The sequence below is a fragment of the Colius striatus genome, chromosome 17 (genome assembly GCF_028858725.1).
Source record: "Colius striatus isolate bColStr4 chromosome 17, bColStr4.1.hap1, whole genome shotgun sequence".
Classification (NCBI taxonomy): domain Eukaryota; kingdom Metazoa; phylum Chordata; class Aves; order Coliiformes; family Coliidae; genus Colius; species Colius striatus.
In genome coordinates this window covers 8222054-8242211 of record NC_084775.1, presented here as the reverse complement: position 1 = coordinate 8242211, position 20158 = coordinate 8222054, and the positions used below count along the sequence as shown (strand labels likewise).

The following is a 20158-nucleotide window of genomic DNA, read 5'->3' as shown; positions in this document are numbered from 1 at the left end:
GATGCTCTGCACCCGGACACAGCATCAAACCCTCTTCAACGGCACATGAGTTCAATGCCAAATACACCAATTCAGAAGTCATCCTTTAAAAATCAGAGGTGGAGAAGCCACTGTTATTTTTTTCTTCATAAATGGTAGCAATTAAGAGTCAAACCTGCAAGTCAGAGTGCCCTGGACCCAGACAGTGTGGCAGCCCAGACTACACCACGAGAGACGACAAAGACGCGTTCTCTGACATCGCATTGTTCCATTTTTGGGACTCGGTCATCAGCATTATTAAGATTTTACCAAAGGCTACCCTACTTACATGCAGGCTGTTGTACTGCCCTCTCAGAAGCTCACTTCATTTCCCAAGTCTTTATGAAAAATAGCTTTTAGAATAAAGTCTGAAAAATTGGTTCCAGCAGGAATCCCAGCTTCAGTAAATCTTTTAAACTGTCACCTGCTGCCAGATGTGAGAGGATTTGGAAGGAGGTGACACAGGAAGAAAATTGCTGCTCTCAAAAGATGCTAAATAAAGATCATTTGTGGTTTTGTATGTTCATTTCCATATTAACAGATTGCTTTGTATTCACAGCTTGGTTTCCCGCCACCATCCACCAGTAACGTGGCTGGCACAAATCCATAACAAACTGTGCTCTGTCATGCACGACCCACCTCTGTTCCCAGCATACACACCATACCCCTACGGATGTGAGGGCAGACCTCCTTTACCCCAGCAGAACACCACACCCCCCTGCAGACACAAGCTCTTGGGGTACAGGCTCCAGCCCATCTTTTGCCTATGAAGCGTGACAGAGGCCTTCAGGAATTATGGTAACATCTACAACACACTTCTCTGATCTCTACCTTGGGAAGGAGCCATATATATACCTTTCCTTCTTTATTGAAAAACAAATTAACTAAAAAAGACCATGGTGCTTTTTTTGGGGGGGGGAGGGGAGGGGTCACAAAGCTCCTGTCCAGTTCACAGCTTACATCAAATTTTCTACAGCTTTAGAACATGTTCTCTAACGTTTCCTTCCAGAAATAAACCAAGAATTAACAGCACTATTAGCAAATAAACTACAAAATACAAGCGAAGCTCTAAGTAGCCTGGGAAAAATGCACTCGACAACCCCATCATTGTATTACCCTGGATTTACTTTGTTCCTGTCTTCACTGCAATCAGCAGATCACAAAATGCACAGGAATCTTTTCACAGTGCCCAAGCCTGCGTGATGTAAGGAAACACCATCTCCTGCAGTGGCCAGGTGAATGTACAGGCTGCTAGAACACACATTTGCTTTTCCATGGCCCATAAAGGCCATGCAGTGTCATCGCCGGCAGATAAGGTGTTTGCTGCATATGGACTTGAAGGTTCAGAGAAAAACTGGACCTAAAGGCAAATGCAAGCCAGGCTGGGAGTGGGTGGGCAGCTTCCTGCTGCAGGGACTATTGCTCTGCCCTGCTGTGTTAACCATCCCCACCTTTGTGAGAATAAAAAGCTCTTCATATACATCAGACATTGCCTACATCATGATGATGGATCCTATGGGACACGTGGGACTCTGCTGACAGCCTTTACCTTGAATTTCATGCTCAGCAAAGAGGGGTTCCTCTTCCTGTCAAACACCCCAAAAACCCTCCAAATACTAAATAGCGAACAAAAAACCCCCCATCGATGTCATCCGTTTGCATCACACACACTCCCCTCTCCAGGAGGACGCAAAGGCACGTCTCCAGATAGCTATTTGCTTTGCAAAGCAAACCAGATGTTCCCTAACGCCCAAATCCTGGCCAGCGGCGAGGCGGCGGTCTGCTACCCCAGCGAGGAGCGGCAAGCGGCAGGCCTGGGTCTGTGCCTGCGCATCTGTGCTGCGGCCGGGCAGAGAGAGGCAGCGAGCGACGGCGAGACGTGCTCCTCATGCTGAAACGCCCGTGCCAGCCCCTGCGCCGCCTCGCTCCGGCAGAGCCCACCCGACACACCCAGCGGCACCCGGAAAAAAAGGAACCCCACGCAAAACGCAGGGAGCTGCAGCCGGCGAAACGCCCGTCGCCCCGAGACACGCCGCCCGGGGGCCGCCGTGCCCACGCAGGGGGCACCCCCCACACCGCATCGGCTGCGAGAGAGCCCCGGGCGAGCGGCGCCGCCCGCCCCAGCCCCGCGCCGCGGGAGCCCACCTACCTGCTTCTCCTCTGCAGCGCGGAGCGGCGGCGGCGGGATGCCCGCGGCGGGAGCCGGCGGCGGGGAGAGAAAAGGAGAGAGAAGTGAGGCGGGAGGGATGCGGCGGGCCGCGGGGCGGAGCGGCCGCGCGTCCCCGCCGCCTCACCTGGGTTGACCAGCTTGCTCTTGTAGCGCATGCCGGTGCTCATGGTGCCGCCGGCCGTCCCGGCGCCCGCTGCAGCTGTGCTCGAGGGCCGTGTGTGAGGGTGTGTGCGCCGCCAGGGCCGCCCCGCCGCCGCCCAGGGGCCGGGGCCGCAGCGGCCAATCCCGGGAGCGCGCCCCGCCCCGCGCCCGCCCGGCCCCGCCCGGCCCCGCAGCCTCGGCCCGCCGAGGGCCCGGCCCCGCAGCGCCCACCGGCCGGGCCGGCCGAGCAGCGGCTCCCCGCCAGCAGGGCCCGGCCCCGGTAACGCCCAGCACTCATCCTCCACGGTGCCGCTGCTCACCCCGCTGACGGCTGAACCGCCACGGCTGGAAGCACTCCCAGCTCTCCAACAGAAACGATCGAGAAGCAATACACCATTAAGAAAAAAAACCCCCACCACCGAAACACACACAAATGGAATAAATAGGAAATGTGTACCCAGATTTAGCATCTCAAAATACAGTGGGAAGTCCTGAATCATAGTGCAGCCGTGCTGCGCCGTCGGCATGTGGGCTCTGTTTCCATTCAGCTGCTTTAAAGAGGGGATATGGAAAGTTATTTTAGGTAAAAGCTGCCAATATAACTAAGAAAAAGCAGGAGAGAACTGAAATGAATTTTAAACACTCCAAAGGCAGTAGAAGCACACAGTTTGACAACAGTTCACAGGCCACTCAAGTAAAGGAGCAGGGTAAGTCAGATGTGAAGCCTCTGGACACCCAAATCCTTCCTCCAATCTCCCAGCTGCAGGAAAGGGTCACGTCTTCCACATTGCAAGGACAGGTAAATAATAGACTTGAAATTCTTCTGAATACAGGGCAGATCAAGCTTGGCACAGCAACGGCTGCACAAATACAAGGACACACAACTTCCTTGGAACAAAACCGACACTGATACCATAGTAACAACTTTTCAAACCTTTGTATCCATCACTGGATCTATCAGCCATTTCTTCCACCTTCTCATTCAAAACATCCCTCATATCAAAACAAGGAGACACTTCCAAGACCAGAGACTGGCAACCCCAGGCACATATATTGTAAAACTCCATTAGCTCAGCCCAAGTTCACTTTTAGCCATCGATTCAAAGCATCAGAAAAAATAAATCAGGCAACTGTCAGTATATTTGCTTGGTTTTAAATGCTGGAGAGCCACAGACCATTAGAGACTCTACACCACAATTAAAGGCACCAACAAGCTAAGCAGCCTTCATTGAGTTGCTTTATAGTCTGCCACAATGTTTTAAATATAATGAAGACTGAAAGGACCACAGTCAACTGCTCCCTGATCCCACACCAAAAGAGGTACATGTGGGTCTCAGTGCTGGAAGCTGTCAGCCTGGGGAAGGCCAGGGTAGAAGTCAGAGAAAGCAACTTCTCCATGGCCCTGGCACTGCCAACACCAACAGGAGAGGAAATGCAAGGTCAGAAATTAGGCTCTAGCCAGGGTCCTCTATCCAGAGATATTCACAATAGCAAAGACTTGGCTTAACAACTCCACATTTTCCCATTAACTGTGAAGTAGTTTAACAAAATAGAGTTAGAATGTAACTGAAGAGTAACATCAGTCAACATAAAAAAGTGGCAGAAGGCATAAAAATTAAGCCTTGAAAGGAAGGCACTTGTGTAGTATCAGCAGTACTGCAAGCTCTGCTTGGACAATTATTAAAATAAAAATGAGGTTCTGAGCCACAATGCTCCAGCTGGAATCCACCAGCCTGAAGAAGGCAGAGACTACCCATTGATAACAAGGATCTGCTAGTAAAAACCTGTTCACCGAGGCTTCCCACTCAAGAATAGTGACAGTGACTACAGGTGCCTTGCGTGAGGAATAAAGCTCTGTTTTTAATAAAAATGAAAGACTAGATGCTTTTGAAAGGCTGCTTCCTCATTGTCCTGGTGTGTTCTGGGACCTTTCACGTTCACAGATCTAATCCAGTAGGCAACTAACATTTGTAACTCCAGTCTTGGTTTCTCAGGAGGGGTGTGGCTGTCCCAAGTGTAACACACAAAGGACAGCACATCATCTGAAAAACGTTGCAAATAGGATGCAGAATTCTGTAAGAAAAGCCACAAGAAAGATGCACATAATGGCACGCTATCGTGAGAAACCGTTTGTCGTTAAATCTCACCTTGGCCCTGGACAGCCGTGCTCACAATTCAAATCTTCACAAAACCTGAAGAGACTTTGCATGAACACAGATCTGTCACTCCATTTCAGCTTCATTACATCGTTAGCTCACTGTAATGCTGCTGTAGTGTCCATTTTATGCAGTTCAACTCCAAATGCAAGCCAAATACTCATACCTGTGATGCAAATCATTTGTTCATCCTGTCCTGATTAAACACTCCTTGCTAGTCAGTAAAATTAGAGCTAAACATTACATCAAAGACACCTAAATTTGGTACAGAAGACAAAGTGTCTCAATCCCATACTTGCATAAGAATTTACATGTATGCATGTATCATACACACAAGACTACAAACATGGGCAGAAAAGAAATGTATACTGAGGGAAGGCACAGAAGAAAGAGCAACATTCATGAGTGTATAAAATAAGGTGTGAGATTGGATTTTCCAAGGTATTTATCCACCCAAAAGATGCCAGTAGGTGCCTAATGAACTTCTGGGAGGGGGGAGAATATAAATGCAAAGTCTTGCTGCCCGACTTCCAGTTAAAACACCTTCAAAGTTGTTTTGAAATCAAATCAAAGCAGTTTGTATGTAGACAAATTCCAGAAAATGGCTTCATTCTCCAGGGAAAATGTCACTATTCCTTTGAACATGCACAAACACTATTACAACACTTCACAAGTTAGTTTAGAAAATCCAAAGAACACAAAAACCACTCAAAATTCAACATTTTCCACATCCATACAATTTATTACAAAACTTCAATGAAAATTAGGGTTATGGTATATAAAAATGCGATACATGCCGCTGCTCAGCTGACAGATAAAAATGCCTGTGACACAAATTCTCCCAATCAACACTTGAGACCTGAAGACAAATCTTCAGAGGCATCACAGAAGTTGTTGGCATGTGTAGTGTTTATGGTATGTTAAGGCACAATGATTTAGAAATGTCAGCATCTTTGCATCACTGGTGAATCGTCAGTGTTTTGTGCATTTTCTCCTACATGATACAAATATAAATCACCAGAGATGAAACTTCAAAAGTAATAAAAGCACAGAGAAAGTTATGAAAAACTGATAGGATACACAATGACTGAAAATGGCAGGTGAAAGTTATGATACTGTGCAAACACACATTCACTGTAAACAGGCCACAAAGTCTTTTAGTATTAACCACAAAACTGTTCAGAATAGCAGATACACGATTAACTCCTTAAACCCATCACAATGACAGTGTACTCTTATCAGTTTTGGTATAAAAGGGTATAGGAAGGATAATAAAACCACATTTTTAAGTATGACAGTGTTACCAAAAGAATCAAAAAAGATACAATAACTTGATTAACACTGAATATATCAACTCAGCCGTTTTACAACACGGTCTGCAGGCTTTGTTTTAACATCTGCGGCATCCAGCTTTTGCATTTGAATGTTATCATTCAGGTCAAAGAAAACAGAGCACTCATCCACTTCGGAACGGTATACTGCTGCAAACAGAAGTGGAAAACAAAGAGGTTAGAAGGCACAAACTCTCAGCCGTTAGAGTACTTGGGCTATTGAGCCCTGCAGAGCAAAGCAGCATCCCGGGAACAGGGCATTTCAGTTACTGCACGCAGAGTCCTACACTAGGACTAGATCACCCAAGTCAGATGCAGTTTGGCCCCAAACATGTATTGCAAATGTCTAATAAGAAGGCATAAATGAGGATTTATTTTTAGTTCTGTACTTTAAGCACCCACACCTTCCTTCATCTGGAAAACTACAAGAACTTTATGACATCTCAACAGTAACACACACAAGACACCAACCTCAGCCTGCTATGTGAAGTATTACTTCTGTTGAGAAAAACAAAAACCACTTATCTAAACAGGGCTAAAAGTAAGCAGCAATCTTGACGTCATGCTCAAACACTCCTATGACACTGCTTATGTAAAACAGGAAGGCAAATAGATGTTTAAGTGTTCACACAGCAGTATTCATATAGCTGAAGGAAGGAATGCCAGTCAAAAAATAGCTCCCAGTTTTGGATATCTCTGTAGCTACTTGCCAATCAAAAAGGCTGCTACGAAGAAAGCAAAATTCCAGCTTTCCTTGAAAACTGAGCCCTGCTTAAGACACTGTGTCAAATTGAGAACCTGGGAGACACCTCAAATTCTCCAGTCTCAAAAATACTCATTCCCAACAACAAAAAACAGCTTAATCTAAACATTCACCTGTATAGAAAAAAAGAAAGCCTAGAAGAGATTGTTTTATCAGCTCACTTATAAAGCACTTTGCAACACTCATCCCGACTATACTTGCTGACTACAGCTGGGATAAGCAGCAAGGAAAGCTGACAGCAGGCCCCTTTGCTCCTTGCCATTCTCACAGTGGGGATTCTGTTCAATACACATTACTTAACATTTTAAGGAGGTCGTTATTTCCAATAACCACCAGAACATGTAAGCCACCATTAAGGCTTTAAAGACAGAGTCCATACCTTGCTAACCAAATCCAGCACTGAAAGTCTAAATAACCTGTCATGCTACATTGACTATTAAAGAGAAACTAAATTTCTGCCACTGTCTGCCTAACCTTAATCTGTTCCAGAAGGTACCTCAAGAGGACGCTGTAAATGATGTTTCTGGCTCACAAAAAGACAGGAATTTCAATAAACACGTAGGCTCAGGCTATCAGCACAGGTACACACTGATGTTACCAGCAGCAGCAACACAATGTCCACATTTTATATCCCTGTAGAACACATTTGGGCAAAGTATGTTTGTGCATTCTTGGTGTGGATTCACTTCACTGTTTTTTCTTCCCAATCTCCTTCTGAGACAGTATTTTATGACAGATTAGGTTGACACTGTTCTTTACAAATTTGATCTCCAGTTTTATTAGGCTAACATTGGTCCTCATCCTCCTTTCACCAGCATATTGCTTTAATAAATGTCTCCATCTGCAATGGAGATTCATACCACTATCCAAGACAGACAATACATTTTTGCAGTATGCCATTACAAAGTTCACTCAGTAAGTATCATAACTAGCACTACGTGATCCTGCACCCTCAGTCAGACAGCTCAGAATCCTATATTTGCAATGGTTTCAAAGGCTGTGAGAAGGAATGGGTTTGAGTCCCTCTCAGCTGCTTCAAGTGCAAGGCAACTTGACATCTCTCCATGTACACTTCTGAATTCCTAGTGAGGCAAATTTGTTTCATAAGCAGTTACATTTTCTCCCTGACCTAAATACTTCTTCAAATAGCACCCATTTCATGTTGTACCTACAGCTCTTTGAGTGTCCAATCATTAGCAAGAACTTTGAGAAATGGCATGTTTCCAAAAAGAATGATGACACCAGTGACCTGTTGTTCACTAGTTTTATCTCATTTTGTCACTCACACTCCCAATATATAGTTGCTCTATACATTAAGGACTACAAGACTCATCTGAAGTCTGCCTTGCTCTCTGCACATTATACACAAGGACAGGTGGGCCCCAGATACAAGACTGATTGCTCTTGAGGACACTGCTAAAGTCTTTCTGTACATGTTTAACTTCAAGGTCCTCTGGAGCAACACACGTTCAGCACTTCAGTTGTACAGTAGCAGAGGAAAAACAACAATTTCTGTGACAAGTCTACTGTAAGAAAAACTAAAATTTGTGTTAGCCCATCAATGCAGGGCCTGTTGAGGAACTTCACAGAAGAGCTGAGAAGAGCTGGAAATGATGATGCTTTTCTAGTCTAGTTTCTAGCCAGAGAAACATCCACCAGCAGTGCCAGGCAGTTCTTCCAAATACTACATACTTGTCCAAGCTACACATTCTCTAGGCTCTTAATTTCAGCTGCCAAAAACTACAACATGATCTTCACCTCCTCAAATGACACTTCTCCTCAGATCAATTCAGCATTCAGCAGCATCATTTTAGAAAGCTGGTTGCTATGGCAATGCTTTGTGGTGCTCTCTTAAATGATGTCAATTCACTGGCAGAAAGAACTAGCTTCTTCGTGCCTTTGGTACTCTTGTTATCAAGAATCAGAACAGTGTTGGTGAGCTCAGGAAGCTTTAAAATACTTGTGGAAATCATGAGCTACACTAAAAGAATTTTCAGCATCCTTACTAATATTTTAAGTGCAAGATGTTTGGTTTGTGTTTTTTTTCTGAACACATTTCCCTAACCGTAACTACATTTCCAGTTGCCTACAGTTGCTTTCCATAGCCTGGCTTCTGTTATGGGTTTGTCCCAGTATGATCTTGAAGCTGAGTGAAAGACAGACACTCAGCTTTGTAAGAATAATGAGAGGAAAACAGATTGCAAAGACATATGCTTTCAGAAACAGAGAAGGAAAGGGAACAAAACACCCACCAATAACTATTTCAATTGCAAAAAATAATTCCAGTTTTTCATAATTGCTCATTTGAGATGGACAAGTTCAGAAACTAGTAAATATGCTGTTGGAATTACTGCAGCCTTATTTCAAAAGCATTTTGTACTGGAGTATCCAAATAAAACTAAATCTGGTTTAGTTTTTGATAACGTATTCCACCCCTTCATCTCCTTCCTCTCCCATCCTTCATTTGAGCTGTCAAATATAAAAAGCTCCTACACTTCACAGCAGTGTCTTGCATTTTGGAAGCAAAAAATCTGAAAAAAAAAAAATCAAGCTTGTCTTGAAGCCTTTATGTTTCCCATGGACTTGTAAAGATTAGTACATCAAAAGTCTGGGTAAAAAAATTGTTCCTGTTTATTCCAAGAGTATTTTGATGTCTAGCTCTGCTCTCACTGGCTGCTACAAACACCTCCACATGCAAAGACACTAGGAAGTGTTTACTGAAAACAGTGTAGGTCAACACACCTTTGTTAGGGCTGCTCTCAAAATCTCTTAATCATCATCATCATCTTGTAAAGTAAGACAGGCTTTTGTCAAAGACTGCAGTTGGCACACTGGTCACTATAGTTTCCAAAATCACCTCCCTTTCCTACCTCTAACCCATTCTCCACCAGTACTCCTCTTCATCCCCCTTCAGGTTTCCACTTCTCCACAGCAAGACATCTATCTATCCTCTTTGGAAGCTTTAAACACATTCTGTCTGTAGGATCTTTGCCTTTGTCATTGCCCTTATGCTCGTCTTACTCTAGCCTTTAAAGTAAAGAAACTGCTTGAAGTAAATTATTCCTTTGCTCTTTCCATAAAACCTTTAAAGATGCCTCCATTCAAAAGGGATCAGGCAAACCAGACCTTCCACTCGTCTCATCTGTGTAGCATTTTATGATAATGCAGACTCGGTCTTTTTGGCAAGGATTTGAGTGTAGCACTTCTGAAATCATTATGCAATGCCAGGCTCTTTCCAGAAAACTCCAAAGCATTCATCAGTCTTCTCCCCACCCTGAAATAAATCTGAAACCAGAAGTGGGCACTTCAGATATGTGGATATTACCACATTTCATTATCCTCCTGTTTACTCTCCAGCTTTTAACTATTAAGGTATTTAACATCATACTTCTCTGTCTGAAATCTTTCTATCTGTGCTTTACAAATGGGAAAATATTTTTAAGGGACTTTTGAAGAAATCACTAAATACATATTTATCCCAAATTAAACAAAACCATTAGTTTTTTAACATAAATTACCTATGAAGTTATGTATTTTACTCAGCACAAAGGTACATAAGAGTGCAAAAGAGCAACTAGAGGAGAGGCAGTGTTTTTGGTAGCAGAGCTGATCCTTTAGAGTTCTTATAAAACTAGAACCCAACAGATGCTCAAGATATGCAGTGATAAAACAAAAATGTTGATACCAAGCACATTTACATTTGTTGGCAGTTTGGTTCTGTTAACCACTGAGTTCATTACGAGTTTCCTGGTTTCTCTGGAAATAGTGAGTTCAACAAATTACAGAAAATAAATCTGATGGGAATGCTGGAGGTTGAAATCATCATTCCTCCATAACTGCAAAGTCACTTAACATGCAAGACAGAAACTTCCCTAAGGCTAGGCTCTAGTGAGAATTCACTTCAACATGCTGACAGGACCATACAGCAATACTCTGGTTTAGCAGGACTGCAATTACAGTCCTGACTCTGCATATCAGCCAACAAATTACACTAAAAGTGTATCTTTCTACCTATCAATATCTCAAGAGGAAAAAAAAAGAAGTTCAAAACTCTGTCCTGAAAGCCACCTGTCAAACAATGAATTCCATAGCAGCAGCAGAAACATAGCTTAGCAGACCACAAAGAAACAGTAGAAGCTCCACATGCGAAGATCTCACTCAAATCCTCCTCAGCTTTGTTCACATTCAACACATTTCAGACCAACTAAATTTTCAATTTAGTTAGAAATAAAATCCTGGGGACATTTAGTTAAATTTGCAAAGCTCTGGTGCTTAACACATGTAGGGTCCAAGATGGATTCCAGATTAGCAACGTGAAGCATCTACAAAGCAACACTTCACTTGCAGGCACATGAGTATGCTCAGAACTGTTTACTCGTGTATCCATGGCTGCAAACTCAGCCTGGGATAAACCATGCTCCATTTTTGTAAATGCTATATCCAGTATTGCCTGAAGCTGTGAAGTATGGGCAGTGTTGTTGCCATTACTGGCTAACCGTTAGTGGGAATACTGCATCCTGTTAGCACTCACGTACTGATTGCACAGCAAATCCAGCACCTAGGAACTGGAGAGCTCTGAAGATATTAGCCATTGGCCATCCTGTGCTCTGCAAGCAACAATTATGGACAAGTCTATTAGATTTAGGGTGTTTTTCATCCTCCTGGGTATTAGTTTAAAGGATGTCATGTGATTAAGTGTGATTTAAGCCACACAAAGCATAGTGTAATAATAATTTGCACTGTGTAAGGTTTCCTGCATCAAACAGCCATTTCCACAAGTGGTCAGAATTTGGCCTCATGGTAACAAAGTCATCACAAAAACTCTGGGCCTTCATTTCAGACTGAACTATTTAATAGGCTTCATAATTACCAGCTCCTGTCTGAGGAAGATATATGTCAGACACTGCTATCACATACACTGCATGGTCAGCCACAAAATTATCCTCAGTGTTTAGATTCCCAGCTCTGGGAAAATATCTCTCAGTATGGAAGTTGGAAGACATGGTGTGAAGTCTCCTCTCTCAGTTAAGAAACCTAAGTTTGAAACACTTTTCTTCCCCCTTAACTACTTCACTCAAAGACCACAGCGCACATACCAGTAAAACAATCAACTTCAGCTTAGGTAAGAACCCAAGTGCATAAGTTTACGCTTTAGGAGGCTTTTTCTACTTCTGTTTTGGGGGGTTGTGGTTTTTTGGGTTTTGTTTTGGCTTTTTTAAAATATAAACAGGAAGAGAAAAGGTTCAAATAAAGGCAACAAAAAAAATCTCCTTATTTTAGGCTTGGAATGTTGGCAGCTGCCACAAGGTCATAAGGGATAATATAATCCATTTTATTCAAGCTTTACATTCCTGAAGACCAGCAATCACAACTGGAGTATTAAACTGAAGTATTAAGCAACAAGATTCCTCATATCCTTTTCTATTCTTGCCTTAAAAAATATTCCAGCAGAAATACATTCTGAAGAACATATGAATATTTGCTACAAGAATCTTTTTCCTGTAGCACTCTGATCCCACCTAATGTATCACATATAACATCAAGGAGGTCAGTATTTGGTGCATGTAACTGGTTTGTCTAAAAATCTCACTTGGTTCCTTGAAAAAACTGCTATAAATTCAGCAGCCTGCATAAACCAAAACACTCTAACTTTTCTTTCTATATAGTCAAATAAATTTTCTGAGCAGCTTGTGCTAACAGAAACAAAGCCAGATGACCCAAAAATAAGGAACTGAAGATAAGCTTTTACAGGTCTTAAAACACCTAGAAAGGTGACATTTGCATAGACCTTTTTTCTAGTTTGCCCAGGACATCACTCATTTTTTTTCTGTAAGTAGTGTAAAAGCAAGTCCACAGCACAAAATTAACAATGTGAAAAATCTTACTTAAGAGGAGTAAACAAGTCAAAAAAGTAATACCTGATGCAATCAGATGTTAAGCATCTTAATCATCACCCGGCTTCATCCTCATTTGGGCTTGCATCTGTGCAATCATCTCCTGCATGCGGCGCAGCTGTAAGAGAAAAACACCCACACATTTAAAACAATTTCACAAGGAGTCCAAAATCCAGGAAACTGTAAATCTTTTTCTTTATTTCCACGGTAGAATGAAGATTCAATTTGCCTCTTTACAAATTGGAAACATGCAATTAATTCACATCATTGAATACTTTGTTCTTCCCATCTCAGATTTTTTACTGCATTACAGCAAACTTTCACAAAAGATTTGTAACAATACTTTCAATGAAAATGAAGCAATAAAATCCATATCTTTTGAAGCTAGCTATCTTTCCAAACCTGTGAATCAACATTTAACCTCCAGGCCCAAGAAAATATACCCTTTAGGTGCGTACAGAGATCCACTGTTTGAGTGAGCTGAAGCAGCTTTGTTCTGATATGAGTGCTCAAAGCACAACAGCATGCATGAATACTCATCTTGGGGCTAACCAGAGAGCTCCACAAATTTTTAGCAACAGTAACAGCCAAACATGCAGATAGAATTTAGAAACTTCTTCCAGTGAAAAACAGAAAGATGTTTACAAAATTTGGAAAGACAGACTAAACATGTTAAGCAACAATATTTTTATATCTGAACAATGACTTTTCCTGGAAATAACTGTTTCCTTAAGGCATTTTCTTAGGACATTTTTAAGTTAGTTTCTATCTCATAAAAGGTCAGTTATATATAATGTGCTTTTTTTCCTTAAAAATAACATTAAGTACATGTTATCAAGAAAATATATGAAACATTGAGATAGTTTTTCAAAATGTATATGTAAATACCTCTAATTTGATTTACAAATGATTAGGTATTTCCTTCCAGATGGAGATGAGGAAGCTCTACAAACACAATTGCAAGTGCCCTGTCTTACAAACTGGAAAAGAAATAGGTTGAAATTTCCACGCACATTGTATGAAGTATGAACTCCATCTCAGACTGGAGATCATATAACACTCTGAGGCTGTAGATCAAGTTTTCACTGTTCTGAAGAAAAATTCTGTAGCTTTTATTAGATCCAGCTTTTTTCCCTTTAGGAAAAAGTAGAGAATTGCTTTTGTTTATTGGGGGGACACTCTTCCACTCAAAAAACACTATGTTTAAACAATGATACCGTCTTTCATCCAGTCAACCACATTAGCTATTGTGATACTATTTACTCCATCACACTCAATACAAGAGATTCTGTAATAAATGCCTGACTACACCTATGTGATATTGAGCTATTTGCTTTAAAAGAAAACCCAAACAAGCAAAAAATCCAAACCCAGACAGACAGAAGCATCAAAGAACAGGTCAAAACCAATTGCAGATGCCTATGTCACTTTTTCTTGCCTGGCCTCAGACATAGATTTGGGAAGGAGTATGAAACTGAAGAGTAACTAAAGAGTTAAAAACTGAGACTGCAGCATAGCCAGAGGTAACCCAGCTGGCTTATAAACTGATGCTTATCCTCTTGCTGCAGCAGCACAGGGTTCAGTAGAGGTTAATTCAGGTTCCTATGACTGACAAAAGGAGGCTCACACAGGAACAGCATGAGATACAGCTAAGTCTGTAATGATTTTATACACCTATCTACATCAAGTTGATAGGTATACAATAAAGTTATTAATATACAGTATATAATAACAATAATAATAATATACAAGTATTTAAGGCTAAAAAGCTTCTGATAGAAAAAAGATGGTATAATGATGCAGGATGAAGGAATATAAAAGAGGCAGAAAGTCTCAGAAATGAGAGTTGTATTGATGCCACAGCCCATGGAAAAAAATGTTTCAAACATCAGCTTGTAAAAACACCTGGTCTTTTGAACTGCCTCTCTGCAGATTTACCATCAGAATAAAACTAGCTTTTGGAAGCTCGCCTACTTGAGCTTTCCCAAGAGCACTCCAAGCTGAGCTATGAAACATTCCCAAAATAGAAACCATTCAGTAATCACAGGGGAAGATACTGCTGCACATGTATTATGGTGACTGCACAATCACAGCATGCTGCTAATAGCCAACATCATGTTTTAAAACTTAAATATAGCATCGAGTTTCACATTTTCTTAACCTTAATTGATACAAATATGCCCATACCATGAAAGAAATCAGATGCTGCATATGACTCAAAGGTGAGTCAGGACAAAAGCACAAGCAGACCTACTCTGCTCCAACATAAAAAATGTGAGATGATTTTCCTTTTCCATGTGGTGTTTTTGAAATCTACTGGTGAGGTGATTGCCTCATCCATTATCTAAATAATGGTAAGTTTCTGAGGCTATTTTAGCACCATTCAGTAGAAAAAACTTTCAGGCACAAAGCCTGTTAAAAAATAAGCTAGGCACACTGCTGTCTCCTATAGCCATTAGTAGGTTAGTCATCACTGAAGTTTCCTTTTCATAAGGAAAGTTGGCAAAAATAAAGAAAATTAAAATAAAAAGTTACTGAAGCACACTTCTCTTCTTCACTGCATCCTGTTGCTTTCCTTGAGGATTTGATATGCAAAAAAAAGTCAGAATGGTTGCTCTCTGCTATGTAACTGTGGCTTCTCAAGAGCTCCAAGCAAACTCACAACTATCAGTTTCCTAACAGCATTCTTAGCAGACAACCTGTGAGTAATAACAGATATCACACACGAAACCTGGCTGTGTCTCTACAGGGCTAAAGTTAGAGGTAATAACTGAGGAAGAATGCACATAATTATCTTGGTGAGAAAATAATTTGCACTGTAAGAGTCCTGCCAGCTCAAGTGTAAAATTAAAATTAAACATAGAAAAAGAAGAATCAAGCTGTACTGTACTTGAAAGAGTAACTACATCAGTCTCTGACAGTATCTCTTCAAGTAGAGGACAGGACACAAAAGCCATCCCTATACATTACAATACAAGGTGAAAACAACTGGTATGTCTTCACCTTACCAGACCTAATGCATCAGCAGAAACAATCTTTCTTCTTAATAAAGGTGAATGTAAAAGATCCCACAAAAGACTGAAACTGATGTCATATCAACATCTGTGTTGGCTTCGCTGTGGGGGATTGCAAGCATCAAGGGCATACCATGACTTTGATCTTGCTCAGCAGTAAACCCTCTCACTCCTAAGAGCAGCATTTCTCCATTCTGCAGGGAACTTGCATTCATCTCCTAAAGAGAGGATACTACTACATCATAGCAGAGGGTCAAAGCACACGATGAACAGTAAGCTAGGAAGCAATGTTTGGGAAAAAAATCAAATCAGTAAACTTCTCCTTGATGTAAACTCCACTTAGTTTACTCATGTCAGGACTAAAATTTATTTCAAACTATCCATACAGCTTATTAATAGATTCCCTGCCATTAACAGGGAGCACCAATACACAGCTCTACTTTACCTACAGGATTTCATTTGTAGTATGTTTTGCCATGAATAACATGTACTACTCCTGTTTGAACAAGGAGAGTGGCTTTGCAGTGACAACCCTACAGATATCACGGGAAAAGAAACGTTAAAAAACACCAAACAGTATCTACTTCCCAGTGACATGCTTCCCCTCCCCACACCAAGTCTGATTACTTCTGCCCATGTCTTTATGTAGGACCGTTCATAAGAAGCTGCAAGAACAGGGCAAGACAGAACACTGGAGACCATGACTTTTCTAGTACACCAGGATATTCCCATGGCAGTTGCTGCTGGTTAAAAATACTTTCAATATCAAAGAGTACAACTAATCTGAAGACAAGGAAAATACTCCTAACAAAAGTTACTATATTGGAAAAGAGGCTGCCATTGAGAGAGATGCCCTTCATGGGACATGTAGACATTAGAAATAGCAGGAGTCACTACTACCACAGCTATCACACTACAGAGGTAGCAAGCATTGTTCCTTCGAAGAACAACTCAAAAGGACCAAAAAGAAGGCAATTACTCAAAAAAAAAGCTATTCTTCATTCCAGCTCCCAAGAGATTCCTGCTGCTAATTGCTTACTAAGCATTTTCTTCTCCTGATGTTCTCTGAGGACTGACACTACATCACTTCAGAGGAAGGCTGAGGCATTCTGCATAAAGCGTGCCTCCTTCCCCCAGTGCTAGGCAATGGCATTCCACAACACAAATTAAACCTTGCAGCTGTTTTTATTTCCCTCAGATCTGCAGCCTTCACCAGCAGTCATGCTGTCTCTGCACATAAGCTTTCATTTTATCTTTCAAGAAAACACACATCTCACTGTCATTCCAGGCAGTTACCTGCCTACACAAGCACTCATCACATCCCCACCTACCCACTCTTCTGCTGGCAGCCCCTCACTAAGGCTGATCCCACTGACTCTCATACTACGTCGGAGTTCTTCATCTCTTCTGTCAAAGGGTTAAACAAGGACAGAGAGAAAACAATTTCAACATTGTGATTAATTCTGCTAAATTCAGCCTACCAACTGCACCGAAGGCAGTGCAGCAAGGGAATTTGCCCAAAGCTTCAGGGTAGCTACTGGAGCAATCAGAGGAAGTCTGTTCCTTGCCGTTTCATGTAATTGTAACCGTAACATTTTTCTGAAGTATTGCCTCTAAAAACTTTGAAAAAGTAGGAAGAACATGGCACAACACTACAAGCTTTCTTAAGTGTGTGCCTACAATGTCAAAATAATCTGAACTGCAGCACATTTAGAGCAAGGAACATAGATACCTTTATTCTGATTTTCACTTTCCATCTCAGAAAAAACAGGCCATGACTTGCCAATAAGCAAAAAGCACAACCAGATTGAGCAATAAATCCAAAATGACAGATTAGCAATTCCAAATTGCTGACCTGGAGACCACATCCTCTGGCATAATATAAAGATAATTTAACAAAAGTGATGCCCCAATAAAGACGATCCTGGCACTAGCCCAAGCATTCATTCATTCATTCCAAGGTTATATAAACCTCACAAAACTGTAAATAGAACTTCAAGCACCGTTACTGATGGGAATGCAAAACAGGAGGGGAAATGGATATTTGTTTTCTCTGTGAAGGCCATGGAATGCAAGCCCATTTCCTCTGTGCCTCTTTCCTCCCCACATTTTTCCCTGTCTGAACCTTAGGGATGATATGGAGATGAAGAGATTTCATACCAGCTTATCTACAGAAGATTCAGCAAAGCCTCTGGATTTCTTTGGGACAATAGAATGCAGAAGTTAAAAATCTATTTGTTTTTTCAAGTTCTAGCCTAATCCTCTGCAACTTCAGCAGCAGTTATTCAGAGATGATTACTCCCAGAGGAAACTTTCAGAGACCGTCTGCCAACAAATTCAAGACTTCAACCCTTTAGCCATATTGTATTAAAAAATACATTATAAATACAAAAAAAATATTTAAGAAATCTTATAATCTTATCTTAATCAGAAATCTTATATATGCACATTCAGATGAGTGGTCAGAACAGACCAGTATATCACCAGTTCCCAGGGGAAACAGGTACAGGAGAATTTTTTCAGACATAAGACTTAAGACAAATAATTGTACACGGATAGCCAAGCTTCTACACAACTACTAGACATGTGCAATCTATATAGTTCAAGTAACAAACTGTCAAGTCCACTGAGTGAATCTTGGAAGCATTAAGAACAAAAAAAGACACAAACATCCACAACACATTTACAAACAACGCTATTCACTTTTTCAAGGCATTCAGTATTTCTGGCTACCAGCTGATGTTCTACTGCTTCACACATACGTCAATAAATGAGAGGCAGATAATTTGTGTACTAAATACTTGCAGAAGTTCAACTTTCTTAAGTGCACAGCCTTCAAGCGAGTTTCTGTTGCTGAAATGAAGTTATACGTTGATAAAGATGTAGCTCATTTAATCTCCAGTAATTATATGAATTACTGGTTATGCCAATAATCAGCTGCTTCTGCATCTCCTTTTAGGAAAATGTTTTGCTATTTATGTCAACATGCCAGGGTTAGCTATTTTTAAATATGGATCCTATAAAGGAAAAAAGCAATGCACAGACTGAAGTAACCATATTCCAAAAATTTCCATGTATGGGAGGCTGAATTTTTCCCCTCAAACACACAAAACTGCTTCCAGCTCTTTATTTCTTACTCCAAATCACTGCCTACATGGATTGATCTTTTAAATCATGCCTTCATTTACAGACTTGGATCCAAGCTGAATTGCATACATAAAAGAAAGATAATCAGAAAAAACACTATCTTCCCCTTGGCAGCTAGTCTGAAGTTTTCACAATGCAAGCAGTCATAAGCATTGGCAACATTCTACTTGATTTTAAATATTAGGCTAAAATCTGCAGCTTCAGACCTTTAGCATAAAAATGTGATGTTGAAACGCCCAGTACTAACTTGAATCCAGAGTAAGAAACCAGAGACTGAACTATCAAACCTGTGAGTTGACTGGTCCAACAGAAATATTATGAATTTTGCTGCAAGTCAAGATTAAGACACAAAAACATCCACATTAATTATGTTACAGGATTTTTAAGACTCAACAATCTTTTTGTGCTCCATAGCCACAAAACCTAAAAAGAAATCCACTGGTAACATGCTTGCAGCAAGCCATGCACAATTACGTTAGATTACCGGTGTATCCCAACATACTAAGTTTAAAGCAGTCTATGTAGTTGATAAATATCAATTTATTTCAATTCTTAAATAGTAACTATCTCTATGGAAAAATCAGCATACAAACTGTATGTATAATTACCCTGCCTCCAACCAAGAGTCCACATGCTACCTACCATCTACAGTACACAAGTGACTTTAACCAAAACACTCTGTATGGGCAACTTGTATGTTCAGACAACTCGGTCATTTTTCACAACTCTGTAGGCAGTAGCTAATGTAGAACACTGAAACTGGAACACAGCATGCTATACTGAAGAAAAACCGTTTTAGAAGCTCACTCTTACCTCAGCCTCTTTCTGCTGGAGGATTCTATCCTTGTCTACCACTTCTTCTTCAACAGGCCTGTTGAACAAAAGATACCACTGATTTTGATACAGAAGATACAGAAATAAAAATCTCCAAGAACAAATTCAAGGCTCACATTTCACCTAATATAACAACAACAGTCTACATGCTTCTGCACAATGGAAATTAGGACATTTCTCAAACCTATGCTTCCCTTTTGTAAAACACCATCTTTACCTCAGAGACTCCTGTTATTCACCCTCTGTTTCTTAACATTTGTTTCTTTACTTCTATAGGAATTTTTTTGTCATTTACTCTAATCTAGAGATTCCCTCTACTATCTACACATGGCACAAAAATCAATCATTAAAAAGCTGTGCAGGCTACTTCTTTCACTCTTGAAGATCAAAATGTTTGGCTGAATACTCTAAGAACAAGTAAAGTGGAGACAAGAATAATTTGCTATCAAAAAAGATGCAGACTGAAATAGATTGAAATCTCATGAGAAAGAACTACTTACAGGTAGGCCTAGTAAGGAAGAAGAGCAAGGCCAATGTCACAGTGGAAAACAAAGACTCAGAAGCAGCAGAGCCCAAAGGCACACGTGTACTTACTTGCCAGTGCGCTTCAGCCTCTCCGAACGGAAGTTCTCGTAGTGCAAATCTTGGGTCACCTCCTGCAGGTCTTGCATGTGTGTTCTAGAAGATGCA

General features: G+C 41.1%; 2 protein-coding genes across 5 annotated transcripts in view; both read right to left on the bottom strand.

Moving 5' to 3' along the window:
- Window positions 1-2401, bottom strand: part of SEPTIN5 (septin 5) — a 38325-nt gene extending 35924 nt beyond the window's left edge. The window contains exon 1 of one of the 2 annotated variants that reach the window (XM_062010225.1): window positions 2313-2401. The gene's annotated coding sequence lies outside the window, so the exon portion shown is untranslated. Of the gene's footprint in view, window positions 1-2167; window positions 2261-2312 lie in introns of those variants that run through there. The other variant, XM_062010226.1, reaches the window with a different exon arrangement.
- A 2805-nt stretch (window positions 2402-5206) lies between these two features.
- The window catches only part of LOC104561392 (septin-2), a 36015-nt gene continuing 21063 nt past the window's right edge, over window positions 5207-20158 (bottom strand). For 2 of the 3 annotated variants that reach the window (XM_062010228.1, XM_062010227.1), the window contains exons 10-13: window positions 20063-20146; window positions 19448-19505; window positions 12498-12591; window positions 5207-5966 (exon numbers count right to left, since the gene is read on the bottom strand). In XM_062010228.1, coding sequence (XP_061866212.1) covers window positions 12523-12591; window positions 19448-19505; window positions 20063-20146 — 211 coding nt within the window. In that variant the 3' untranslated portion in view covers window positions 5207-5966; window positions 12498-12522. The remainder of the gene's footprint in view (window positions 5967-12497; window positions 12592-19447; window positions 19506-20062; window positions 20147-20158) is intronic. The other variant, XM_062010229.1, reaches the window with a different exon arrangement.